Source organism: Salarias fasciatus, chromosome 22, assembly GCF_902148845.1.
Source record: "Salarias fasciatus chromosome 22, fSalaFa1.1, whole genome shotgun sequence".
Classification (NCBI taxonomy): Eukaryota; Metazoa; Chordata; class Actinopteri; order Blenniiformes; family Blenniidae; genus Salarias; species Salarias fasciatus.
Window position 1 is genome coordinate 13937154 of NC_043765.1, and position 27281 is coordinate 13964434.

General features: G+C 42.8%; 3 protein-coding genes across 4 annotated transcripts in view; all 3 read right to left on the reverse strand.

The window, feature by feature from the left end:
- The window catches only part of rims3 (regulating synaptic membrane exocytosis 3), a 29067-nt gene extending 21530 nt beyond the window's left edge, over window positions 1–7537 (reverse strand). Inside the window, exon 1 of the mRNA XM_030082337.1 lies at window positions 7404–7537. The gene's annotated coding sequence lies outside the window, so the exon portion shown is untranslated. The remainder of the gene's footprint in view (window positions 1–7403) is intronic.
- Window positions 7538–11256: 3719 nt separating this feature from the next.
- nup42 (nucleoporin 42) lies at window positions 11257–14332 on the reverse strand. Its single transcript, XM_030082320.1, has 7 exons — window positions 14078–14332; window positions 13332–13620; window positions 13140–13228; window positions 12971–13047; window positions 12665–12751; window positions 12483–12585; window positions 11257–12294 (listed from the first exon to the last, which is right to left on the reverse strand). Exons 1-7 carry the CDS (start codon window positions 14244–14246, stop codon window positions 11771–11773), a joined length of 1338 nt encoding a protein of 445 aa, XP_029938180.1. The 5' UTR covers window positions 14247–14332; the 3' UTR covers window positions 11257–11770.
- Window positions 14333–17390: 3058 nt separating this feature from the next.
- Window positions 17391–26278, reverse strand: LOC115380974 (gasdermin-E-like). Of its 2 annotated transcripts, XM_030082318.1 has the most exons (10): window positions 26004–26278; window positions 22460–22687; window positions 22155–22347; window positions 21898–22066; window positions 21622–21736; window positions 20351–20434; window positions 20022–20143; window positions 19390–19561; window positions 19236–19306; window positions 17391–18375 (listed from the first exon to the last, which is right to left on the reverse strand). In XM_030082318.1, the coding sequence occupies exons 2-10, from the start codon at window positions 22665–22667 to the stop codon at window positions 18148–18150; spliced, it is 1362 nt and encodes a 453-aa protein (XP_029938178.1). In that variant the 5' UTR covers window positions 22668–22687; window positions 26004–26278; the 3' UTR covers window positions 17391–18147. The 2 variants fall into 2 exon arrangements, with proteins under 2 accessions (XP_029938178.1, XP_029938179.1); XM_030082319.1 differs by lacking the exon at window positions 21898–22066 and having other exon boundaries at window positions 22067–22347.
- Between the last annotated feature and the right edge of the window lie 1003 nt (window positions 26279–27281).

Consider the following 27281-nt stretch of genomic DNA (forward strand, 5'->3'; position numbering starts at 1 on the left):
GGGATGTTTAAGAGGAAAGACGCTGCTCCTCCATCTCATCACCACATAACAACATCTGGAGAAGTGGAAATGAGGTGCTGTAGTAGTTTTGAGCTACCGCAGTTCGCAGCTCTACTGTAATTTCAAACACTTTACTCAGCAATTTAACCCCCATAGGTAGTCAATCAGTAAAGCACAACGGTTTCTTTTCAATCGATGGCAGGCTGGAAAACACTGACACTTGCGCCATTGCAAACACCGAGGTGCTTCTCAGCTTTGCAGCAGAGTGATGCTATTTCCCAGTCTTAAGAAGCTGATCTGACTTTGATTCTCTGAAGCAGAGCCTCTCATCTTGTTCTGCGTGAACTACACTGCTCATAAATCAAGTCAGAGGAGGGGGAAAAAAAAAAATGTATAGTGTAAGTAGGTCATGTACCAGCCTGGTCGATATCAAGTAAAAATATATATATGTATCAGCGAATCAGTATTCATGGTGGGTTTTATTTTCCATATGGAGCTTCCCTTCAGTCGTCCAGTCTCTAATACTGAGTGTCGACGGTGAAAGCGCCACGATGCACCCGTGCAGTGTTTTACCGGACCTCCAGGAGCACAGGAGGACCCTGAGCACATCTATCTTCATCTCCATGCCAGACTGCTCCCCTGCCATATGTCTCTGTGCTCTCTAACTTCTCATCACCGAGCTCGTTTATTTCTCCCCCCCCCATCAGCAAACCGCCGCTCCGCCCGTCCTGGGGGCTCTCAGATACTTCTCCATACTTCAACACCGACACGTCGTCGCCACATAAATAGCCCCCGGTCCGCGAGAGCTCGCTTCTTAATCAGAATGAGTGTCTGAATGATCCGGGTCTGAGGGGAGGAGGAAATTAAAGAAAAGGTCTTTTCTGGGTAAGGTGTAGGCTCGATCCGGTGCTATCTCCCTCTGTCTGTTATTCTGAGCCAAGGAAACGTGTCTCCTGGCAGGAGCCTCACACTTTTAACCCACCGGTATCAAAGCGGTATTGATTCTTTCACTTAACTTTCAGTCGAAAAACAACAGGCATACTTCCCAGTGCTGAAACGCTGACTAAACAGTCTAGTCTTTTTTTTTAATGAAACGTTTTGTTTTTTTTTAACTTTGGTTAAAGCCCACTTAATGCTGTATAACGGTCTAATAAAAATGAGAAAAAATACTTTCACCAAATGGAGCCTTACCTGGTTCATTTCAACACAAACTGCAGAAAATTATTTTAAAACCCCTAAGAATAACTTACTATGCTGTAAGGGAAAGGACAAGAAACCTGGTAACTCTTTCAGTTTCTCAGATAAATGCAAATGCCACAACCTTGTAATTAGATATGCCTGAGCAATCCATTAATGGCTTCTTTGAAGATGCTCTGCATTATGCAGACTGCGCTGCTAAAGCTGGCCACTTAATTAACCAACAATTTAGCAGCAGCAAAGTAGATGCTGAAGATTTACTGTAGGTCAGAGTGTCTTGAAAACAGGCGATATAAATTTCCCCAGATAAACAGGTGAAACAGCAATGAACTCAGACAAATTGAAACACCCAAAGATGGATTTTCACTATTTTTCATTTTCAAATTGCTGTTTCAGCCTATTTCTTTTACTGCCACACGTTTGTTTTTTCTAATTAGTTTTTTTTTTCCCCCCCCTGATGTCAGTCCTGATGCATCTTTGCCAAGTACATTTGGCAGCAACAAGGTGAATCACCCTCACGGGACAGACAAGAGCTGAGCAAAAACTAAATTAACGGGGTGAGAAGGGCAGGAGGAATCTATCCAGCAGTCAGTCAAATGTCAGCTGACATTCAATCCCTCCAAAAATCAGCATCCCTCAGACTATTCCCGGGCTGCAAAGGTGGAAGGTGTTGGCCACAATGAGCCTGTGTGTCACTCCTAATTTGATTAATGCTCTCCCAGATGAACGTTGTGTCTTCTCAGTTTAGTTAAAATAACTGCGTTATCCTCACTTTCCTCAGGTTAAGGCAACACAAGGGATACTGTGTGATACTGCGCTGCAAGTCCTTCTGCATGAAGTGTAAGTGCTTCCAGCTGCAAATCACTGTAGGTTGAAGAAAATGCACGCTCAAAAAAGCCAGCTTGAACACATTAAAACTGCTTCGGGTTCATGCAACTTTCAGCATATGCAGGAATAACAGAAATGCTCGAAATTAATTGAAATGAAGAGCGGCAGTGCGCCGGGGCAGGCAGGAGCCAGATTGCACTTCCTGTTGATGCAACCATGGAAACTTCCCAGGCCGAGATACCACATGTATCTGCACAGTCTGTGTGTGTGTGTGTGTGTGTGTGTGTGTGAGTGTGTGTGTACCACTCTGATCACAAGGGGTCTCTTAAGGCGAGAAAACAGAAGGCCGGTTTTACAGCTACTCACACGCAGAGTAGAGTTGAGAGTGCCAGGCTGTGGCAGGAGTTTGAGCCAAATGGATCACACACAAATTCACACACACTGAGAAGACCAGCACAGCGAAAGCACACACACATATGCCGCAACCGACTGTGCGTGCCAGAGCGTGGCACGGCCAAAATATTGAATGACAGAGGGCGCTGATCCTGACGTCTTGGCTGATGGGCTTGAACTACCATCCAAGTCTTGTGTAAAACACTCGGTTTCTCACTCAGACAGATTTAATTTCTTCACAAGCTGACCAGATACAGTCACAGCCCCTTTTAAAGATTCACAAATTTTCCATTTCACACACCGTGCGGAGCAACATTATGCCCGATGCTCACGAACACAAATCTGAGTCAGACACTAACGGGCGTGAAATGAACACAAAAAAACGAGTTCATGAGAAGGCTTCTACCGTCGGCCCAATCAAATTTTAATCCAATAAAATCTTTAATGAGGTGACTCATCCAGTCACTCTCTCCACATCAACCTCGTGACAGCAAACATAAATTCAATCCGTCACACCGTGTTTTTACACAAACTGCCTGGATCACGTTGAATCAGCCGCGGCGGGGGAGCAAAGGTCCTCATTTTCTCCAGCAGAGACACAATTATGGGTCAAATTAGCAGGTCTGGGTGTCACATGTGACACATCCACACATCGCTAACAGTAAACAAACATTACATGCAAAAATGCAACAACTTTCTATCTCAGTCTGTTTTCCTTGAACGCAAACTTTCATAAATACTGAGAAACTTAAGTTTAAATTAGCAAACAAGATTATTTTTAAACCTCATCTGCTGAAAAGTTCCTTTCAAAGTGTGCAGATCTGACCCCATACTGAAATAGCGGTCAACAAATCAATGACTCACTCCCTATGCAACTATCCATTTCCTGCATTTAGTCATGCAACTCTTCTTACATTAAGGAGGATCTCATGAAAGCATAATTTAATACTGCTCAAACATTTCTGCAGTCGTATCCAAATAAAAAGTAGGCCAATAATCCTGCAGATTAGGCCACATAAAAAACAGGACTACTGTTGACGGCCATAGGTTTTACCCAATATGAGTCTCTCCTATTAAAAACCAGTATGTCACAATCACATTTCAAACACAGAGTAGTTCAGGCATCATGTACAGAGTCTTCTTTAATACACACTGCTGGTTTACGACTGAAAGATAAAGAAAAGGTTCAATAAACTGCCACACTGACTGACTTAAATAATACTGAAAAGCATTCAGCTCATCTTCCTGTTGATTTCCACTGATTCCAGTCACTTCAGCACTCTTGATAATACCAACACATCAAAACAGTGTGTGAGCCAGCAGCTCTCTGGAGCACAGAGACCTGTCTCATATCAACCTCTGACATCCCTCAGAAGTCTCACCAGCTTTCCCTCTACAAACCTTCATCCGGACTTTTGTGTGAAAATGAGAGATACCATATATCAGTAAGATTTAACCTTCTTGTCGTGACACAGACTAAACAGTCGTCTTTTAATTGTGACATTTATTGCAGAAACTGCAGAGCACGGTCCATTTCCAATCTGTTTACCAGGGTGAACTACAAAGGTTGACCTTAAATCTCTTCTTGCTTTCATCTCTCGCAGTAACCTCAAACCTGTCCGGCGCTGAACCAGTCTCTTTGTATCCTTGCCTCCTTTTCATCGCCATCAAAAGAAGAACGGCAGAGTTACTCAGTCAGCAGCGGCACGGAGGAAAATAGAAAAACAAAAAAAGTCAAGAGCGGCCGGGCTGGAAGGAAAGTGGGTTAAGAGGGGTGTGATGGATGAGACTGGGAGCTTTCCTGACTCACGGCCTGCTTTCCCCGGTGACTAATGTGGTCAGTGACATCTCTCTCACTAAAGCCTCGGCTACCACTCCCGCTCACTGTCCCACCTGAGACGCTGGCAGCCGGGCTGCACCTCACCCACCACTTCACCCAGACTGCAGGAGCTGTACTGGGGGGTCAGAGGAGGGGGGTGAGGGGCCTGAGGAGACACGGTTTACCCGGCGCATGCCTCCTTATTGCGTTTACTGCTAAACCTCCAGGAGATTTGTATACATCAGAATGCTGAGGGGAGGATAAGAGACATATTTATCTCTCTTCCAGCTTACAGTTTTAAGATTTTCTATCACAGGCTTTCAGCCCATCGCTCTTCACACTCACTTAAATACGTGACATGATTTTGAGTTTGTCTGGGTGTTTGATTCTTTGTGGAGTAAGATATCAGTCAGGATTATTGTAATTTAAAGCATCAGTGACTGCACTTGTATTTTACAGAACTATTAAAAAAGCACAGTGAGATCAGACTGACTGCTTTGGATGGTGGATGTTGAATATTTCTATTTGGACATGTCCTACACCAGCTGTGGATGAGTTAACCGGAAAAAGACATTACTGTAAACATAACCTGGTCCCTCAGCATCCCTGGATGGATGATGAACAAAAATTAACAGACTTATTTTATTACATTTATGGTCTGAACCACTCAGCCGACTCAGAGAAATGCTGCAACATTGCAGTGTGTAAACTGAGTGATGAAGATAGTTTTACCATATATCCTCCATATTGATTCATCACCGCTACATTCTTGGCTCTTGTTTAAATTCTTGCATGCTTTACAATCCCCTTGAAGAACCTTACACCTGACGGGCGATCACTTTGAAGTCGCTATAGTCAGACAGAAATGGGCCTTCAAATTGTTTTTAGACAAAAAAAAAACAAAAAAAAAACGCATGAATACGGCGCAAATCAATTAATTATTCATTTCATGTCGTCTCACAAACCCAAGAAAGGCTTCAAAGACTATTTTAGGATTTTTCCATTTTGCGGGAGGCGTGGTACACTTTGGTATGTCTGAAAGGTGGTCATTTAGTGAGCGAGCACGCCACACGTGCACATAATAGAGGTGACCTTGCTGACTCTGCAGTGGCCTCACACTCCTATCAGGTGTTGATTGAAATTGATTTTTTTTTAAAGGAAAGGCTGTTCCACTCCCCGGAAAAATGAGCCTGTCATTCAACCGGGCGATCCACGGATATCGAATACTGAAGCATTTATCAAGAAAAATAGGTCAAAAAATGTGTGTTTGAGTTTGAGGCCTTATATATTGTCAGTTTTTCTTTGATAGCCAGTGAACTGGGCCTTGCAGATGATTCTCGGAGACATACTACGCAACAACACACTCCTAGAGCTGCATCCAGACGTACACACGGAAGCCTGGTCATTACTATGATAAGTGGCTGCTCTGCTCCTGGGTTGTTTTCATTTGATTTTCATTTCAAAGAGCTCCAGGACCAGCGGCGGGCAGCTGCAGATCTCAAGTGTGGTCAGATGCGTTTATCAGCGTGTGTGTGTGTGTGTGTTTGCGCCCGTCGGCTGCACAGGACGTTGCCTTTGCCCTTTCCTGCAGTCCGTTTTTGAGGCTTTGTGTGCATTCTGTGTGTCTGAGTCTGTGTGTGCATGTGAGCAAAGGCTCTCTGATGAGAAACAACACAGTGCACAACAGTCACCCTGGCCTTTTGAGAAGCCAGCTTATCTGACGGATATCATGTGACGCATATATCTCCCCACAACTCTCTGACTCCAACGTGCACATGTTGACATCGCACCCGAGCAAAAAGAAGCACTGTCTTCCCCGTGATTCTGTGTAGCACATCTTTAATCTGCTTTAATCATCGCAACAAAACTCAAACTGGAGTAAGCTGCATGTAACTCTTTATGTATGTGAACTGGGACGAGTGGCTACTTTCTCCCTTTTCATTTCTGTGGCTGAAAAAAGCCCAAGTGTTGGAAAATAGCTTATTAATTGAAATTGGGGGGGGACACGATTTTCAACAGCACAAGGGTGCTTCTCTATTCAGCTTTGTCTGTCTCAGTGTGTTATTGAAAGGATCAAATCTGAGTCAGGCGAGGATTTCATGGCTTGAGCACTGGTATAATTATTCCCTTTCTGCTTAAAAACGGGCCGAGAGGAGCACACTCCTTTAAGTACTCAGTGCTTCTTACTCTGTGCTTAACACTAACAATTACAGATGTCAGAAAAATCAAACAGATTATAGACTCGTGCATTCTGAGGAGGCCTGAGTGAAATTCACATGGCTCTCCGGAGCGCAGCGGAGCCGTCACGTGTTTCCTTCCACAGGTGGAGAACACAGTCTGAGCTCAGATGGGGACCTTGTTGTGTTTGTGCGTGTATGTGGGTGCAGCCATCTGATACAATCTCACACCTCAGCGTGCATTTGGCCTGACCCGGGATCTTAAAATATGCTTACGCCCTCCACCCCACCCCACCCCGAACACCCGTACTGTCCCATCCACCATCACAAATCTATGTACCTGTGGCCCCTGCATCCCTGACTGATATCTGACACGAATTATCTCCTTAAATCTAATTCTTTTCACATTTATTGAACTGCAGATGAAGTAAAATAATATAGGAGGTATAAAAAAAAATGTCAAAACAACAGCAACTGTGAGTTATTTGATCACGTTGCAATTTCTACAACAGCTTTAACCTGCATTATCGGGAACATGTCATCTCATAGAGCCATCTTTAAACCCTTTAAACAGTTAATGAGATTGACTGGAGCAGGAGAAGGCTGTAAGCTATGAGTACATCCTGCAATTGTAAGCTTCACTGTACCACACAGAAAGCAAGTCTCCTCAGCTGGTACCGACCATCTGATGCCACTCCAGCAGAGGCGTTTACATCCGAACAATGAACGCAAATTCACAGATGCATCCTCTCATCTCCCAGCACCTGCAAATCCGTCCATTGCATCATTCTGGAAATGCATTATTCTGTAGGTTAATGCCTCCTGCAGGACTGAGCTCTGCAAGCGCCGCAATTTATATATATATATATATATATATATATATATATATATATATATATATATATATATATATATATATATATATATTAAAAAATTCACAATTTACAGATACATCTTTTAAAAAAAAAAAGATGAATCAATCCACTCACCACTTAGAGCAAGGAGCGGGCGAAGGCAAGGTGTGGGGTCGGAAGTTGTCAAATGGATGTTTGCTGCTGTCGCTTCGCTAAGAAGATCATCGTTCGGGCTTGTATCTGGTCGCTGGTGTGCGGACGGCGGCGGGCTTTGCAGGACGAGGCTCTCTGCTGCTGCTTGCTGCTGCTGCTGCTTGCTGCTGCTCACGCGGCGTCCGAGGCGCGGTGGAGGCGAGATGCACGCGCCGCCGAGAGGAGGGGGAAGCGGCTCTGATCGCTGTCAAACAGCGACTACATGTGGCTGTGTGAGAGGTGGAGGGTGGTGGAGCAGGATCACAGCTGCTCCTCCTGCTGCGTGCTTTGTATGCTTTGTGGTCATTTACAGTCAAACGACAGATTCTAATGAAAAGAGCAAAAATGTTTTTACCGCCAGCAAGACACCTGTGACACACGGAGGACAAGCAAGAAGAAGCATCAAGTATCTACCTAAGAACATTAAACTATTCTTCTGTGACTACAGTGTAAAATACCTAGCAGACTGCAAATTAATTCAGCTTTTAAGATGCTCCAATAAACCAGTTGCATTCTGATGATGTGTATTTGCACTATAAATATGCATGAATAATTTAACGGAAGAATCAATTAATAAGACCTCTGTTAAAATTGGCAATCCCTTCAAACAGCATGTGTGCATGTTAACAAGATGAGGAAATAATTCACATATTTCTGTCATTCCGTAATGTACTGGACTATTTTTATGCAAATTTCTTTTTCAATAAGTATTCAGGCTATTTTATCTGTATTTTGTAACCATTTTTTTTTTGGAACAATTAAAGTTGTCTTTCTAATATACCATATGTTTTCACAATGTTCATTTTCCAACTAATTTTTTTACTTATCTGATAAGTGTTCTGACAGTGAAACTCGATGTGATTTGTAAGTAAGTATTTTGACATGGATATTGTACTTTTGCTTGGTATTTTTCAATAATAGTACTTTGTAATTGAGTTCAATTATTGTCAAATAGGTTTTACATGAATGAATGAATGAATACATCTATTTCGAGGCACAGGAAAAACAGCACAAAATAAATGTACTGTACAATATTTTACACAAAATTCCCCACACTGGGCAGAAAAAAAACACGATTGTACAGAAGTAGTACATTAAAAACAAGAACACAAAAAAAGGAAAAATTAATAATAAAAAAACAAACAAACCAAAAACAAAAATGAATTATGAATATAAAATGTCACTCCGACTTTTCATCTATGCATGAATCTATTTGACCCATGCCGAGGAGACAGGAATCCTCAGCCTGATAGTGAGTCTGAGGGTAGAAGTTGCTGCAAAACCAAGAAGAGAAGAGTCATGAGCACAGCAGCCCATCATGACACACAGATTATGTTCCTCATACTCCCTAACAAACAACTGTGTTCTTCAATGAATGCATGCACCAACATCCATAGATGGATGAGTGTGACATTAGAAAAAAAAACAACAACAACAACATAATGCATATAGGTAGTGCTGGCAGTCCATCTAAAAATAAGACTCTGACACATCATTTGACAGATTGAGCTCTGTCCTCACTCAGGTGAGCTCTTAGTGTGTTAAAAGAGCAGTGATCCAAATATGAACCCACAAACATCTGCAGCACAGAAAATAGGTTTGCTGGTGAAATATGTGCCACTCTGTCACCCGTACTGCAAGCCACTGAAACAGACATAAATCAGACCTCCGATCAATGCCCTGTTTCCCATAGGCGAGCTGCTGTGGCACAACACAATCAATTCTATGGTAGCAATTACTAAAGCGTTGTTCTCTGCTGAAACAGTAAGGAGGGCCGACCGGAATCAGCCCCCATCAAACATTAATAGCGGCTCTGAATCTGAATCAGCTCATTGGCATTCTGCACAGAGGTGGCTCAGGCGGCGCTGGGAGCATCTGTTGCTGTCATCAGCTGATGCACTGACCACCGCGGCTGTGTAATGGCAATGAACACAGTGTGCGTGCACTGTATGTGTGATTAAAATCAGAAAACAGCAGGTGGAGAGGGAGTCATATTTCAAGGAATTGATCCAAACAGAGCTTCAATATGCATGTACGGCTAGAGCAGGCAATGCAAATGGGGCATTCATGGTTCTTTTACCGCTAATGGACGAGTGTTAAATGTGCTAGAGCAATAAAAACAATGAATGTTTGGCCTGTCGAGCAAGGCTGCTTTGAATTAACTTGCAGGACAAACAGGATGGTTGGGTTTGCTGTCATTTCCACAGAAAGGAGGGTAGCACATGACAGGTGCACTGTGGTTCATCATTTCCTGAAAGCAGGTCATGTTCAGAGTACACTGTAGCCTCAAAATGAGTTAATGCAAAGCATTTAATCAAATGTATTCTCTCCTAATAAAAATATAATTCCAGATAAATCAGGGATTATGCATCCAGAGATTAATCCCTCACCTGGAATTTGGCACTGATTCACTCCTGCACCCTCATTAGCGTGTTACATAAACAAAAGTGGACCGGCAATTTAATGCTGCAGCAGTCACAAGATGAGATCTGCTAATTTGCGTGGAGGGGAGAAACAAGGCAAAGCAAATGCCCATATTTCTCGGTAAGATGTGTTTAATAGCCATCGGTTGGCAATTTGAAGAAGTTTCAGTGAAAATGAGGGTGCAAGTGCTGTTTTCACGAGACCGGCTCTTTCTCAATCGTTCGTTAATCTGCTGAATTATTTATGTTTTATCTGGTGGCAGGAGCGAGTGGGAGGCTCCTGCTGACACAACCGAGTAGCCGGGGGGGAAAATTATTATGGAGCACTCTGTTGCGTTGCAGTTAATGTTCTGCTATCATTTATAGGTACGCATAAAACTGTATCAGTTATACTTGCAGTGCCTTTTTCTTTTTCTTTTTTTTTTCTCCCACATTTACCTGGAAGATATGGACACACACAGACACAAACCCGTGACGAACTCAGTTGTGCCTCTCGCATCGCAAAGTCCCTGTCAGCTGAAAATATGCTCAAGTCAGCAAAGCAGGAGCCCTTATGGCAGCAGAGCAGCTTATTGCCATCTCTGTCGCTGTGTTACTCCTGTTGTGATCTCAGCAGGTGCTCAATACCTAATAAAGACACACTGAATGGAGCACTCGCTCATTGTTACCAGTGCAGTTGCTGCACTTTGCTCTTTTTGTGAGGAATACTTGGTGCCTTGTTATAATCTGCAGCCCGATGCAACGAGACATGTCTTGTTTTGCATTAATCACAGTGAGTTTGCCACTGGATAGTCGAGGCTGTGAATTATTATATTGCGGCACGGGCTACACAGTGGCTACAGCTCTCACCTTATGAGACTATCCCTGGTTTGAGTGCAGTCTAGGGACTTTTTTGTGCAGGTTTTGCATTTTTTCTCTGTTCATGCAAAGGTTGTTTTTTTTTTTTTTTTTTTTCAATTAATTTCAAAACCATGCAAATGAGCAAAGAGGTGACTCTAAATTGATGCTTGCAGTTCTTTCTGGTGCAACCTGTTTCGCCAATAGTCAGCTGAGACTGGCTCCATGTACGTGACAAGGATAAAGTAGTATCAAAGATGGGTGAATGACACCTTTGAGCTAGCACTGTGACACCAGCTTTGATGAACATGGAGATTTTGGTTTTAAGAACACCAGAGTCTCTCAACATGGAGTCAAGATAAACTATCTGATCCAGTGAAAAACCACAGTAAAGCGTTTGAAACTTCCCATTTCTTTCATTTTGACGGCTCCTGCTTTGTTTGTGTCATTGGGAGTGGGTGTATCCACCAGTGTTTGGCGTCTCAGTAACATTTGATCATAAATCAAAGAAGGACATTGAAGGAAGTCTCTTAAAGATTGTGACTTTACCACTTTATTAATTGCGCCACTGTGCAACATTGAATTCCTAAGTGAGGATAATAAACATGACTGCATCATTTCTCACTCCACTGAATCTGAGATAAAAACCATAAAGGCATAATTCAATACACAAGAGTTTTTAATAAGATTTAGTACAATTCAAAGCCTGCACACATACTTTGTTTAAAAAAGCGCATTATTACTTCTCCATTAGATATATAGCTGCGCTTTAAGTTAAGTAATTATGTATTATTTTTACTTCTGTCCATGAACAAGAAAATTTTACAAACCAAAACAAAATTGCCATTTAATGACAAATATGCAGACGGTTTTAAATGTACTTTGCTCATTGTACAGTGTAGCATAATGTTGACTTTTCATCTATTAAAACAAGTGTATCTAAATAATAAAGTATCTTAACAATAATCATATTCTTAAAATATGCATAAAACACTTGTTTAACCAAATGCACTACAAAGATGAAAACATTGTGGAGCTTTTCCCAAAGTGTTATATCACCAGCATGTTTTCCGGTGGAGGTTTCAGTGGAACCTGACCGAGGGTGAATCTTCTGGCCTTGAACTGATTCAGTTCTTCCTCGCTGAGCTTGTCCTCTGGTGAAAACAGATTGTCCGATGCCCCTCCAGCAGACCTAGCTCCCTGTGCAGGTGGAGCTGTGCTGCTGCTGCTGCTGCTGCTGCTGCCAAACCCTCCACTCGGCTGTCCGAAAACACTGCTGCTTCCTGATGCTGCGGAAGCCTGAGGTCCGAAACCGCTTCCAAAACCTCCGCCGGTGTTCGTTGAGGAGGCGAAGCTGAACCCAGCAGCAGATCCAAACCCCGGAGCAGATGCAGGTTTGTTGGAGGTTGGAGCAGCGAATGAAAACTCGGAAGCCGAAGGAGCAGAAGAGCCGCCGAATCCGGACGGTGGCTGTGTGGAAGTCGCCATGCCGCCCCCAAAACCTGGAGCAGCTGCAGAACCAAATCCAGAATTTCTGAAGCCGTCAGCCTGGGGAGCTGCTGGACTTCCAAAGCCTGCAAGGTCAGAAAGAAAGACAATGAAGGCTGGAGAAGTGATGATGATGATCTTATTATGCAATCTAACAATTATTTGATAATTTAGTTCAAAACTGAAATGCTGTTTCATGTCTGATGACACGAATGACAGAATGGCTGTTTTTTCCCCAGGCTTTTATCAGATGTTAATAACACCAAACCTTCACCTTTGCTTCCAAAGCTGGCCACAGAAGATCCAAACCCAGCTGCTGCGGCAGAACCGAAGCCACTTGAAGATGGCTGCGGTGCCGCACCATTCAGTTCTGCAAGCTGTACAGAAGAAAATGTAATGAATGACAACTGCTGAAGGGTGAAGGGAAGTGACTGTGGCTGTTACTGTGCTGCTTACCACCGCTGCACGAGTACTTGAATCCATAGTCTTCACTTCTTGAACTCGTCTGTTCCACTGACTCAGCAACTGATTGACACCATTTACCTACACAAAGCAAACAGGGGGTGTTAGACTAAAATTACTATTTTAGTTAAAAAAAAAAACAGCACTTACTCTGAAGCAATAACACTAAAATACAATGATCTGTACTCAACAATGAAATGAGAAAGGTTTCAAGAGCCAAAAATTCAACCAGAGAACCCTCCTTATGTGGCTTTATACCTAAATTATGCTGTGAGAAATGGCATCTGTGAAAACACTTACATAGGACTGTAAATCCCCAGAAGCTCTTGAGATGTAGTACTCCAGTCTCAGCTCTTCTGGGGAGAGATCACTAAATCCTGTGGACAAATGAAAAAAAAAATGCTTGAAGAACATGAAAAAGTTTTTATAGCTTGTGTTGGTGCAATAAAATCTAAAAATGTATACAAACCCGACAAGGCATTCTTGAGGTTAGAATAACAGGAGAAGGGCCACTGTCTGGAACGCTCCCAGGTGTCCATGTCCAACTGTATGAGTTCCCTGAAAAGCACAGAAGCTTAGTGTTTATGATGGGAAAACAATCTGAAAAACAAATATTCACACATGTAAAAAAACTTCTTTTTTTTCAAGCAAGGATACTCACAGTTTTTTGTCATCATCTTCATCACCAGCAGATCTTCCTCCACCTCCTCCTCCCCCACCCCGTCCTCCCCTGTCAAAGGTGCTTGGGGAATTAAACACTGAATATCTGTTCTGAGAAGAAAAACTGAATTCGGAGCTCTTCACATCGTCTCTTCTCCCTCCTCCTCCTCCTCCTCCTCCTCCTCCTCCTCCTCGGCCCCAGTCATTACTTCCATGGGAAGAGAACGAGGAAGGCTGGATGTAACCTCCTTTCTGCTGAGAGGGATTCACCCACACTCTGTTCCTGAAACCTGCAACGAAGCACAGAAACAATGGAAAATTATTAAAACACCACGTCGCTATACCCACAACACCGAACAGGATGAAGCTATTTGACTGACTCAGGACACTGTTAACAACTCGGTATGACTGTTCTCACACCTTAGCGTTAGTATAAATAAAGACTGATTGCACTGGAGAGGCTTTGTGGCTGATACTGTCACAAATTTTGGCATTGGCAGACAGGATTAAGGCTTGAAACTCGTCATGTGTGCAGCCCAGATACTCGTCTCTGCTGCTCATCCCACACATGAACGTTTTCAGGAAAATAAACGGATTTTCAGTGGTGCGGGACGGTTGATAAAGTGTATCAATCAAATAGCAAACAAACGGTTTGCTTCGACTGCTCCGATCAATATCTCACATGTTTGATTCCCTTTAAAATTAGGTATTGAAACACAATTTAGACAAAGATAAAACCCTCCTGACCTCCTTCTCCTCTGGCTTGGTGCTGGCCGGAGGAGCGGCTGTAGCTGTCGTTGTATCCTCCTCCTCCTCCTCCTCCTCCTCCTCCTCTGCTCCCTCCTCTCGGGTGCTCATTCCAGCATTTCTCGCCGTACCGACACCGGCCCTGGAGGAAGAAGTTGCATACCGGCATTTCCACACGTTCCCGGTGGTGTAAAAACCTTCACTTTCTCTCCCTCGGAGCTCTCGGTTTATCAACACGCAGTCGTGTCGGCCATGTTTTCAACAACAGACGCAGGATTTCTACGTCATCACGCAGTAAGCCCGAGTGCCTACAGCGACCCCACGTGGTCTGTGAGTCACATTGGTTTATTTGTTTTAAATAAATACATCTCAAACTGTGTTAATGTGAATGGACAAACAATAAGTGGATAAAGCGGCGTAAGGTAAGGTACATTTATTCACAACACGTCAGACACAAAGCAATTCACAGTGTTTTACAAGGACAGACTTTAGGCTGTAGCTCTGGTGGTACCTGTTTGAAAATCACATCAAAAATAATTACTGCTGACTTTTTTCTTTTTTTTCCCACGCTAACAGCTGCGTCAAATAGTTTTGCAGATATGAATAACTCATGGTTGGTGCACATTTAAATTCGCAGTAATCAAACCACTGCTGAAAAAAACCTAATGTCGATCCTGATATTCTAGCCAACTACAGACCAATATCAAATCTGCCTTTTATTTCAAAAGTTCTGGAAAAAGTTGTGGTTAAACAGCTTCGCCGCCACTACAGGACAATAGTCTATTTGAGAAATTTCAGTCAGGGTATAGAGCTTATCACAGCACTGAGACTGCGTTAGTTAAAGTCACTAATGACTTGCTATTGGCGGCTGAAGCAGGTCAAGTCTCAATCCTGGTTCTCTTAGACCTCAGTGCAGCTTTTGATACAGTTGACCACAATATTCTCCTGCAGAGGTTAGAATGTGAGGTCGGCATCAGAGGAAAAGCCCTCTGCTGGTTCAAATCCTATTTATCTAATAGGTACCAATTTGTTCACGTTAACCAACAGTCCTCACCGTGCTCCCAGGTCAGTTATGGGGTTCCTCAAGGGTCTGTGCTCGGGCCAATTTTATTTCTGTTGTATATGCTTCCTTTAGGGAACATAATTAGAAGTCACGATATCAATTTTCATTGCCATGCAGATGACACACAATTGTATTTATCTATGAAACCTGATCAAACTAATCAAATAGACAGACTCAGTGACTGCATCAGAGAAATTAAAACCTGGATGACTACGAACTATCTCCGTCTTAATCCTGGCAAAACAGAGGTCATTATACTAGGCCCCCATAAACTGAAAGAGTGTCTATCTGAACAGATTATCACCTTAGATAACCTCAGTGTATCCTCCTCCTCTACTGTGAGGAACCTCGGGGTCTTATTTGACCAGGATATCTCCTTTAAAGCACATATCAACCTGGCTTGTAAAACAGCATATTTCCACTTGCACAACATAGCTAAAACAAGAAACATTCTACCTAAAAGTGATGCAGAAAAACTCATCCATGCATTTGTTTCTACTAGACTGGACTACTGCAACTCCCTTCTTGCAGCCTGCCCAAAAAGTGCATTAAAAAAACTTTCAGTTGGTTCAAAATGCGGCCGCCAGATTATTAACCGGAACTAGAAGAGGCGAACACATTACTCCCGTTCTAAAATCTCTTCACTGGCTTCCTGTTGAGTTTAGAGTTAGATTTAAAATCCTTCTCCTCACTTACAAAATCCTAAATGGGATGGCTCCAACCTATCTCCAAGATGCTTTAACGCCTTATCAACCAATCAGAGCACTTCGCTCTCAAAATGCAGGGTTACTGGTGACTCCTCGGGTCTCTAAATGGACAGTAGGCAGAAGAGCCTTTAGCTATCAGCCACCATTTTTATGGAACCAGCTTCCAAGTGGTGTCTAAGAGGCAGACACAGTCTCCACATTTAAGGTTAGGCTCAAGATGTTTCTCTTCGATGCAGCCTATGATCAGGTCAGCCAGAGACTCTAAACCATCATTATTAAAAGCTGCCCCAGGAGCTAGAATGCTGTGGGAAGTACGGTGCACTGAGCCCTATCCTCTAATGTCTGAATGTTATTCCCTTTAGTCCGTTCATTGCTTTTCACCTGTTGTCCCCCCCTTCGAGGGGAAGTCTTCTCGAGTTTCAGTTGCTGACTCCACTATTACGAGGGCCTACGAACAAGTTCCGGCCGGACCGGGAGGACACTCCTGTCGGTGCTGTGCCTGCGGACTGGCTTCAGTTCTACTTCTGGGATCCGTGGTTCTTGTGCTGGACCGTCCAACGGACTGTACTCAACATAGTCCTAGGCTTTACTTCTTATTGTCTCATGCTAGCTGTTGCCAAAGCTGTCCGTCCCTGGGAGAGGAATCCCTCCATACTATGGTTCTCCCCAAGATTTCTTCTTTTCCCACTGGGTTTTTGGAGTTTTTTCTTGCCGGATGTGAGGGTCTAAGGCGGTGGATGCTTTGTTTTGTCTCGTTACTGTGAATTTGACATATTAACATTATGCTTATTCACCGATTTTATTTTTACCAACCAATGTAACATCTTCAAGTCCTCTGAGGCAACTGTTGTTGTGATGCTGGGCTATACAAAAATAAATTGATTGATTGATTGACATTTAGAAAAGATCTAATTCAGCGTGACTCAAAGACTTGTGTGCATGTGTAGGGTGCAGGTATGAACATGGGGTCTGTCAAGAAAACATTGCTCAGGTCACACAGGTGTCTGATGTGCAAAGTCAGGAGGCAAGAATAACAAATCTACTACTTCATTCAGTTGTGATTCACTTGTGTTGAGAAATTTTTTGATAGGTAATATTTCAAACTGGTGAAATGAAAAGAACATATATTGAAAACTGAAATAAATTCATTTGTGTTTGGATCCAAAGAATTAAAAACATTCTCAACAGCATTTCTTTTGCAAAATTTCCGAGTTCCGCTGTATCAAACGACAAAAGCAGTACAACTCGCTCAGGCACCATCATACTCTTAATTCCATTTTATTTCCTGAATGACTGCTCTGACAACTTCTCCTCCCCACCACGAGACAATAACAAGAGAACATACTTCCTTTCAAAAATACAATTTTATTGTTTCCAAGAGAGATGACTGAAACTGTCCATCCCAAGGACACACTGTTCATGCAGTATATAAAAAAACTTGGTGTTTCTTGCACGATATAAAAGCTAAATGACACTAATACATATAAGTGAAGATCGTTCAAAATGCATCAATCCATCTTAAAAAGCATAAAGTTTCGTTTTCAAACAATAAATTATAAAGTGGCAGCGAAGCCATGGCAAGAGCAGCTTCATGTAACCTTGTAGTTACAATACATCAATTTATGCACTAAATGTAAATAGTGCCTTTTAAAATACAATTCATCAATCAAACACCAGGATCACAGGGAATGTTAAAAATATTCTGTGGAATCTGGAGCAGAATCATTTCTCAAATCTCATTAGCAACAGTCATGTGCTTCAGCTTCTGCATGACATGGGTAGAGCAATAAACATTCAAAGTACTGTTACTGATTGGCATGCATTTGTTTACATGTAAACATTTCTTGAGCTCAGCAATCAGAATTGCTTTAATTATCAATCTCCTACTAAAAGGTTTAAAATCAATGAAGAAACAAACCTCAATGGAGGTAGGAAGATGCCTGGTCAAATACTGGGCTTTTCAATAATAAAATAATACAAAAAAGCAACAGCAAAAACCATGTTCCTACTTTTCCTCCTAAGTATTAAATATATATTTCTTTTTCAAATGCAAAAATATCAACTGCTTGTGTTGTATATGTAGTTGGATTGTTCACCCACTAATAGGTCTGTATATGTAGAAAATGCATGTAAGAAAATAGCAAAGTAGCAAAGAAGTGTTCTGTACTATATTGAAAAATTATTTTTATGAAGAAATAATACAAATTACAATGTGTAGTAAGCTTACTCAACAAACATTAAGTGAATAACAAGAATACCATCACTTTAGTGAAGTATGGTGCAGATGCAACACACCGCGACTACTTCAGCCCGCTGCACAGCACAGCCAGCCCATGTATGCTGAGGTACAGGGGAAGCACTCCAACACGTCTCTCAGTCTTCGCCCACAGGCAGTCGGCGTCTCTCCTCAGGATGACTTCTGCCGAGCCGAACAGCTGCTCGGCCATCTGCAGGCGCTGGCTGTCCTGCAACAGGACGGGGAGAGAGCGCACGGACACAGGCTTGCTGCTCTCCTTCAACCTGCACATCTGTGGAAACAGCAGGACAGATGTAAACAAAAAGCACTTTGTCACAAAGTTTTCGTTTCAGGGGGTTTGATGACACCCGATGTTACCAGAGGACCGGAAAAAACACATGAAGTGCTTGAATTTTAAAATCCCAGTAACCGGCTCTGACCACTCAAGATTAAACTGGGCTGTATGCAGCCCTGAACTAAAATGACTTTGACCTGCTGAAATGTGAAATAACATTAGTGTGTATACACCTTGAACAAGACATTAGTCCACCACAGGTGGTCAAAACAGATAGATAAACACATCTACAGGCAATTTACTGTCACCAATTACCCTATAAGGCACGTTTAGGGACTTATTGTTTGTTTTATTTTAAAATTAAACGAACTGTGAGAGGTAACATGATCTGGTCTGGAAGAAGGTTTCAGACCATTGAGTCTCAGCTGGTTGATCGTCACCCAAAGGTGGGTCTGTGGCCTGTTTTTATGATGGTCATGAGCCTATAACTTGATGTAGTGTCGCCTAGTCACACTCCTGGGTGGCGACAACGCCTTGTGACGACTGCAATTTCACACTGTATAGGATCATCAGAGTTTGTTTTCAAATGCCAATTCAGGATGGCGAAACAGGTACGATGCAGGATATGAGATATGAATTTCACTGCTTTAGAAACAGGGGAACAATAGTGTGTGTGTGTGTGTGTGTGTGTGTGTGTGTGTGTGTGTGTGTGTGTGTGTGTGTGTGTGTGTGTGTGTGTGTGTAGGCTTCAAAATTGTAAACATACTTTCAGATTCCGTATAAACTTGTTTTACCATTCTTTGAATTCAAGTTTTTCTCACTGATGAAATAACCCAGAAGTCAACAGCAGAACTGACCAGCGTGTCGAAAGCCTTCAGGTCTTCCTGGCTGCTCCTGCTCAGAAGGTTCAGAGTTTCATCCGGAAGCTCTGCGTAAAGTGAAAACAGAGTGAAGACGGGGAAAACGGATTTTTCCGGTGTTGTGATGAGAGCACCTGCCGTTTCCTCTCACCTTCAATTGCACTGACCAACAGGTGAGCTGCGCTCAGCGGAGCAGGGATGCCGTCTCCAGAGTGCCTGTCGGAGCCCGCTTGGTCCAAGATGGCTGCCAATAACCTCTCCTGATCCTCTGAGCACTCACCATTCTCAGTTGTGAGTGTTTCGCCGTTACACACCTCTTCCAGCTAAAAAAACGAGAAAGAGGTCAGTCTCCAGCAATCCAGATTTTCCAGTTCAACAAGAGTCAAAAACATGAGACTTTGATGACAGAGGCCGCAAAGAATCACAGTGGGATTAACAAACGTGCTGATCAGGAAAATGTGAGATTTTACAACTGAATTGAGGTTTGTGATTTGATGGTCTCTTTAGAGCCTACATAATTTTTATCTCTTGGTTATAGCTCCTTCTAAAAATGAAACTCGGCGTCCTTTCTTGGCAGTGGAAAATCTAAAGCAGTCTATGCAAGTAAGTTCTCAATAAACTTTGATTCATTGAAACTTCGGGTAATTGTCATTATACATGTTGTGTTTCCCTTTCATTGCAGACACGAAATGTCAACGCATTCTTCAACAAGCATATTTTCATTTCCTGTTTCTGAGCTGCCACTGAAAACCCCGGCGTGGATGATCCCAGTGTGTTCCTCACAACAAACTGTAGAGATGTCAGAGCAGGCCGGTCCGTCATAGCCTCCTGTAGCATCCCGAAAAAGGCACAACGAATCGACTCTGGGAGTTCTGCCAGAGGACAGAGGTCAAGCTCTTGAGCTCCTGAAAGAAATCCCATGATACCTTCAGAGCAGCGAAGCATCACGATTTCGCAAGACACCCATACAGATGCAACAATTCAAAGAAGAAACAGAACCGTGAACAGTTTGGTCATCCTCCCGCCCCGTTTCACTTCCTCACGAACACTCAACGAGTCATTTCCAGTTTCTGAGTAATAATAAACAGCCTTGTGAATAAATACACACAAACCATTCAAAGGCTCCTGGAAGCAGTTGGAGAGCGACATCGCGACCTCCTCGAACGATGCTCTCATGTCGTACTTCGGGCAGATGGCTGGAATGACACACATCAGGCTTCAGTAGAGGAATGAACTTAAAGGGAAGAGTACTGGAAATGAGAAGTTTATGACCACTAGGTGCATTGCCTAAATTAAATTCATTAACAGGTATGAGGTTGTCAACCTCATTTGATTGCATGGTCATTGGCAGGCATTTAATTCCATAAGAAAGGAAAAGAAAGTCACAATGCAGTAACTTCAGCTACTCTTCATTGAGTATGTGACCATTACCAGTAACTTGATTTTTTTTATTTGATTTCTTATTTTCTTTAAAATAGTCATCATGAGATTACTAACAATTTCAGTGAGCATAACCTATCAGAAAAATATCAGGTTTTGCAGGACTTTGGTACCATGCAGTGCTCAGGATTATAAAAGATTTATGAAAACATCCAATTTGGAGATTTTCTTTTATTGGGAGTTGTAAAATATTCTGCAATTTCAGGACTTTTCCAGAAAATTCTGTTGTACATAAATGGCATTTGTTGGTGCTCATCTCATCTCCATCAACACCCAAGAGTGAAAACGCTCAATAAAAGGTTAAAAGAATTAGCTGTACAATTACATAAACACAACTTATAACTTTTAAATATAACTCCATATATACTCCATAATACGCTCCCATCTGAGCTAATTGTGGCTAAGTTAGCAAAAACTGTCAGCTCGTCAGCTGACCCACCTGAAGACGGTGGATGAGCTGACTTTATGATAACACTGGTGATGGATGAGAAAATACAGCGGAAATGAGCGACTGATTCGGGGGCCGGCCAAAGGCTGGATTCTCTTCCGGGGGGGGAGTGGTGTTCCTCTTCCTGACGTCAGAAAGAGGAAGATTTCAGAACCAGGTGTTTGAGTGTATATTTTCTTAAAAGTGGAGAGCACAGTTGAGGGAGGTGACTGGATTTTTCACTTCTGGGGGATCATACAGAGGCTCTGGGAGGCAATATGACTGTAAAGACACCTTTTTAAAGTGAATTTTGCATAATATGACTCCTTTAATGTAAGTGCAGATATACATTTTTTTAATTTGTGGAACGTTTTTTTGATGGGCGAACTTAAGTGCATTAGTTGTGAATGACATTTTGCTTTTGCAAAACACACTGAGTTTGTTTGTGAATCATCGGCTGTGAATAAAACATGTTTTTTGTTTTGGAGAGGTTTTGGCATTAATTTCACTCCATACATCCATCATTTCCAATCTCCAGTTCCAAAATGCTGTAGGCAATAACTGTGCCAGCCGGGATCTCCATGGAAAGGACACTGTCCACTTCAACGCTGTTGCTGTTCTTCAGCCGAACCTGAGTAGACACACACACACTCCCACTAAGAAATTACACATTTATAGATGAGAAATACCAGCATTCCTGACTGAAAACAAAACAAAACTGATTGTCAAATCAGAAATCACTTCAAAAACAGTGAGATGAAGATTTTGTTAAAAAGTAACTCAGAGATTTACTTCAAGAGGGCTTCCCAGAAATCCCAGACCCCCCTGAAATTTGCACTGCCCCTTTTTGGTCTGCTCGATGGGACAGGAGCTGGTGGTGAGGATCCTCGCCGTCACCAACGTCAACACTTCGGCTTTTTTCATTATCTGTTGCACCAGCACTTTCTGCATGTCCACGAACCTGAGGCGGAGAGGAGGCCGTGTGAAGGATCTGAACCAGTCCGTCACAGAAGGCACGGACGTTAGAAAGACGTGTTCGTGTTTGCCACCTGTCTTCGAAGTCATTATAAAGCTTCATTACATTCAGTTCCTCCTTCTTCAACTGGCCAAAGTTGGTATGCTGTTTGTAAGTGCCGCTTCCCTCCAGTGCTAAGTTGGCAGAGCTAACGTCAGCTTCCACCTTCCCAGAGAGCTGGTTTCCAATAGTCCCCTTAAAGGTCACGAAGGGCTTCTCAGACACTTCTGTCAGAACACAAGGTGTCGCACAGAGCTATGTCAGCAATGGTTCACACACTGTAAAATTGAATCAAAGAGTTTATCTAAATGTTGACAGTTTGTATGCACACCTACATACCAGGTTTGAGCACCTCATCGCCCAGCAGCAAGGCACTGAGGGTGAAATTGGTCGGTTGGTACTTGGGTTTTTGCCAGAACCAGCCTTTGCGTTTGACGACGAGCGTCATTAGATCCAGCTTCCCCGAGTCGTTCAGTTGAGACACAGGTATGAGGCTCCTTCCATCGTCAACCTGACGGACGAAGTTGGCAGTGGCCTTGCAAAACATCGCTTCGGCAAGCGACGACACTGTGGGCAGAAAGGGGGCAATCCCATGTGCTTTGGTTTGATCGAAACAAAATGTCATGGGGTACTTCCCAGTTGGTACTCTGCCTAATATATTCTCAGTCTTGATGAAGTTTGTCTCAGTAGTGCCTATAGAGCTGAGCGCAGCATGTGTGGGTGTCATGTTGCCCCAAAAAGAGTGACTCATGTGGTACAAGGGAAGTCCCCGGGTTGTTAACATATTAGTGACACGACCAAAACACAAGCGATCAAATACACACACACACACACACACACACACACACACACACACACACACACACACACACACACACACACACACACACACCTGACTGATTCTCTAGGCTCAGCTTTCATAACTTAAAGCTAGGGTTGGCGATTTTGGAAAACTAGCATGTAGCACGAATGTAGCATCTCCCCAAGGCTCCGCCTAGCTCCCACCCCATTGGAGGAGCTCCTGTTGGGAGCGGAGACGCAGAGACGTTCGCGGTGCGCACGGCACTTCCGCGTCCAGTGCGTTTCTGGCGTAACCTGTCCTCAGCGCTTCGTTTCTTCATTTTCCTGTATTTGTACTATGCCAAGTTATGGCGCACTCAATGGTAAATAAACCCCCAAACATTCTTCTCCGCCATTCTGCAACGATGCTCCGTCCTTCTTCACGCGCACTGAACCAGGGTCAGTGCACGCCATTGACATGTACGCGCAGGGGGCAAGTCGAACGGCAAAGGGATTTGATTGGTTTAAAAAAAGGTGTCCCGTCAAGACTATTGGTTGCTGTTTTTCCCGTTTTAGTCCTGCTGAGGATAGCGGATATTTTCCAAACTACTTTAAAAACACGCTATGAATTGCTTCCCATCGGGTCATAAAGATCATTTTAACCAGTATTAAAAAAAAATGTATCTCATTCAGATCGCCAACCATAGCTTTAAATATTTAAAGCTCCGGTACTCGATTTTTTTTTTTCTGTTTTAGAGTAAATTTGGCTTTACCGTCATAGAGTGTGATGTAATAGTAGCCATTTAGTCCGAAAAGTTTAATCAGTGAGCTCTCTCAGCCTTATAAATAAGTAGGGATGTGCGAGTACCGATACCAGGTATCGGTATCGGGCCGATACTGGCCTTATTTCAAGGTATCGGGTACTCGTGAAGGCTACCGATGCCAGCCGCCGATACTCACGGCAAGAAAACCCCACGCGTAGTAAGCCCTCCTCACCAGCAGTTGGCGGTAGTGCAACCAAATGGGATGCAAGCTGCCGACAAACATGAAAGAGGAAGAAGCTCCTCTCTGGAGCGCTGACAGGCGCAGGGCTACACTGCAGCGGGCTGACTTCTCCATGAGTCTCATCCAGAGCAGAGACAACAGGATGAATCCAGAATGGCTGCTCGTCTCACCAAAACTCCGCCGGTGTGGAAATTCTTTTATACAAGTGAAAACGAGCCGAGCTTTGTAGAATGCTAACTCTGCAATGCTAAAATTGCTAAAGGAGGTACGCGATGTTGTTCATTTACCACTAGTAATTTGTTTAAACACCTCAGGGCGAAGCTTGTGGACAAGAGTCTGACGCTGTTGTGCTGGAAAAAAAGAAAACTCCGGCAGCAACTCGACGGCAAACTCTGCAAGACCGAGAAACTGAAGAGCAGAGATCCGAGAGCAGCACAGAGAACACGAGCAACTCTTTAAACTCAGGGGTTTTTCTATCTTTGACTTTAGTTCATAAAAAAATCATTAAAATTAGTACATTTAAAAACCTTCGTTTATGTAAAGTGTAAAACTCAGAGAAATTGTTTTATCTTGCACTTAATTTCATTTAAATAAGTGCAAACTCAGAGTTGCTTGTTTTATTTTTCAGACTATTATTTTGGACTTAAACGTAGTGGCTGGGCTGCCTTTTTATTGGAAATAAAATTAATTTTCAAAAATAATCTCATTGCATTATTTTACATTTTATGTATATAAAGTATCGGTATGCAAGTATCGGTATCGGTGAGTACTGAAGATGAAGTACTCGTACTTGGTATCGGTCTGAAAAAAAGTGGTATCGAACATCCCTATAAATAAGCATTTTATCCTGGCGAAACCCGGAAGACGAAGTCACTTTGTCTTTGCCCGGACCGGGTCCTGATCCGCCAATCAAATTTCGAGGTGAGGAGGGGCGGGCTGAGCACAGGCAGAGCCAGCTGACAGCTTCATCTACAGAGAGAGTGCACGCGCGAGCGGCCGGTGAACCAGAGCGCTGCAGCAAACAAAACATTTCTCACGCTGCTTTGACAAGTGACTGTGTGAAGCTATCAGGCTGGAGCTCCGTCTACTCTTTCACACTGACAGGACGGAGAGAGCAGACTCTGTCTGGAGGGATGGAAGTGAAAGTGAAAGTAACTAATGCTCGGGCGCAGCCCCCGCGCTTCAGAAACAGAAAAAAAAGTCAACATAAACTTTAGGCTCATCCCAAATTCAAATTCCAAAATCCTAAATACATGAATTCTAAAAATCTGCATATATTAAATGCGTCCAGGTGGGTGTGATGTCTGTATGTTTCTCTATCAGACATAAAATAAGACACGACAACAGTGAGTTGCTGAGTAAGTCTTCCTTTAGTGAACTCCTCATACAACAACAGCCACCAAACGCACAGGGCACAAGCATCCCATAATAGTCTGTTTCTTAAAGTGGCAGCCCTATGTTTACACATTACAGTGGGAAAAACTGAATTTTTTTCTGGCAAAATTGAAGGATCAATGCAACAAATAAATAAAACAAAGCTGTAGATATGATTTGGTAAACTTTCGCAATAGACAATCTGCTAAAGATAATCTAAGTGCGCTGTTGAGCTGCACAACATTCCTGTTGTGTATATGGATTCTATGCACAACTTCACCACTTCCTGAACTTCAGGAGGCTCCTTGTTTCCTGTTTTTCATGATAGGACGAGCTGATTAATCCAAGTGTCCCTGACCTCTGTAACAAAATCAGACACACCTGCATTAATCAGCTCATCCTATCATGAAAGACAGGAAACAAGGAGCCTCCTGAAGTTCAGGAAGTGGTTGAGTTGTGGAAAGAGCCCATTGAACTACACACGCTGTCAGGCATGCATCCGGGCGCGTGCGTGTTTCCCGGCAGTCCACTTATTTCTAATCCAAGACCTCCAGCGTGTGGAAACGATGCCGCTCCTCCGCAGTGAGGAGCTCCAGGACCCATTAAGATTCAGATTATGAATACCAATTGCATTAAAAGAAACATGACAAAAAAATCACGACGACAGAGAGTCACGTGGAAAAGACCACAGCGGGTCAGAAACACGATGAAGACTTCAGCTTACCTGGTTTTTAGCAGAGAAACGTTTCAGGTCGACTTTGCTGTGACTTTGAAAGGCGCGTGTCCAGCTGTCACTGCAGGAATCTAGCGGATGATGCTCGCTCCGCTCGCGCGCGCGCCGAAGGAAGTATTAAAAAAACGCGGACAGAAATAGTTGTCGATGCGCGTGCAGAGTGAAGGGAAATAGAAGGTGGACTTCACTTTCCTGCTGCTGCGTGGAGGGAGGAGGACTGACTGACGGCGAAGTTACCCACTTCACACAGGATGAACTCTTCCTCCTCCTCCTCCTCCTCTGACTGGGGTTCATTACGACCACGTAAATGCGCTGGTATTCCTGCGCGCGCACAGAGACATGAGCAGACTTGTTTTTTTCAATCTTTTTTTTTTTTTTTTTTTTTTTTACCATAAAGTTAATATAAAAACGAATTTGTTCATTTATATCTCGTTTGTGTTCATCTCCAGGACTGGAAGAAGGCCAGTGCAAATCATTCCTGCTCCATCTGCAAACCCCACACCCATCACACCTGTCTACACCTGTGCAGGCAGAGTTTGAGGAATTTACAAGTGTCTAGCTTTTTTCTACTCACAATTATCATTATTATTATTATTTTTGCATATGCACGAGCATTTTCAAACCAAGCGGAAATTCCCTTGACGATTCAGATTTAAGCGTGAAAGAAAAGTGTGTGTGTGAGAAAGAGAGAGAGAGAGAGAGAGAGAGAGAGAGAGAGAGAGAGAGAGAGAGAGAGAGAGAGAGAGAGAGAGAGAGAATGGGTGGGTGTATTGTGGCTTGTCTGCGTTGATAAACAGTAACTTTGTAAATGTGTGCAGGGAGTTGTCACAGATGTAGAGATACTCTGCTTTGCTGGTGTGAGATGAATACACTCAGGCCACCCACAAATATCAATGATTGCACAGAACAACCTTGCAGCTTTAATCTAAATATTTGAGGTGTGAGCCATCCATCAAATCAATCAAATCAATTTATTCATTACCTCTCAATTTATTTAAGTAACATAACTCCAGTACTTTTTGTTGAGGAAAGGCAAATGAAATTAAAACTACTGACACATTCAAATACTGTTTTCTCTTGATACACATATATATATATATATATATATATATATATATATATATATATATATATATATATATATATATATATATATATATATATATATATATAAAAAGGAATAGAAATTTTCGAAATGACATGAGATCTATGTGAAAGCACCATTGTCATAAATTGTGAGTATTGAAGTTGAATCAGTTTGTTTCCACA

What these genes read in the sequence shown, in the direction of transcription:
- nup42 (XM_030082320.1), bottom strand. Translation starts at nt 14,246, where the DNA reads ATGCCGGTATGCAACTTCTTCCTCCAGGGCCGGTGTCGGTACGGCGAG. An exon ending in CCAAGCCAGAGGAGAAGGAG is followed by an intron (nt 13,621 to 14,077) that starts GTCAGGAGGGTT and finishes GCTTCGTTGCAG; the next exon opens with GTTTCAGGAACAGAGTGTGG. An exon ending in CTGGGGATTTACAGTCCTAT is followed by an intron (nt 12,752 to 12,970) that starts GTAAGTGTTTTC and finishes TGCTTTGTGTAG; the next exon opens with GTAAATGGTGTCAATCAGTT.
- LOC115380974 (XM_030082318.1), bottom strand. Translation starts at nt 22,667, where the DNA reads ATGTTTTGCAAGGCCACTGCCAACTTCGTCCGTCAGGTTGACGATGGA. An exon ending in TGACATCTCTACAGTTTGTT is followed by an intron (nt 19,562 to 20,021) that starts GTGAGGAACACA and finishes TCGTTTTTTTAG; the next exon opens with CTGGAAGAGGTGTGTAACGG. An exon ending in TGAAGGCTTTCGACACGCTG is followed by an intron (nt 18,376 to 19,235) that starts GTCAGTTCTGCT and finishes CTGTTTCCACAG; the next exon opens with ATGTGCAGGTTGAAGGAGAG.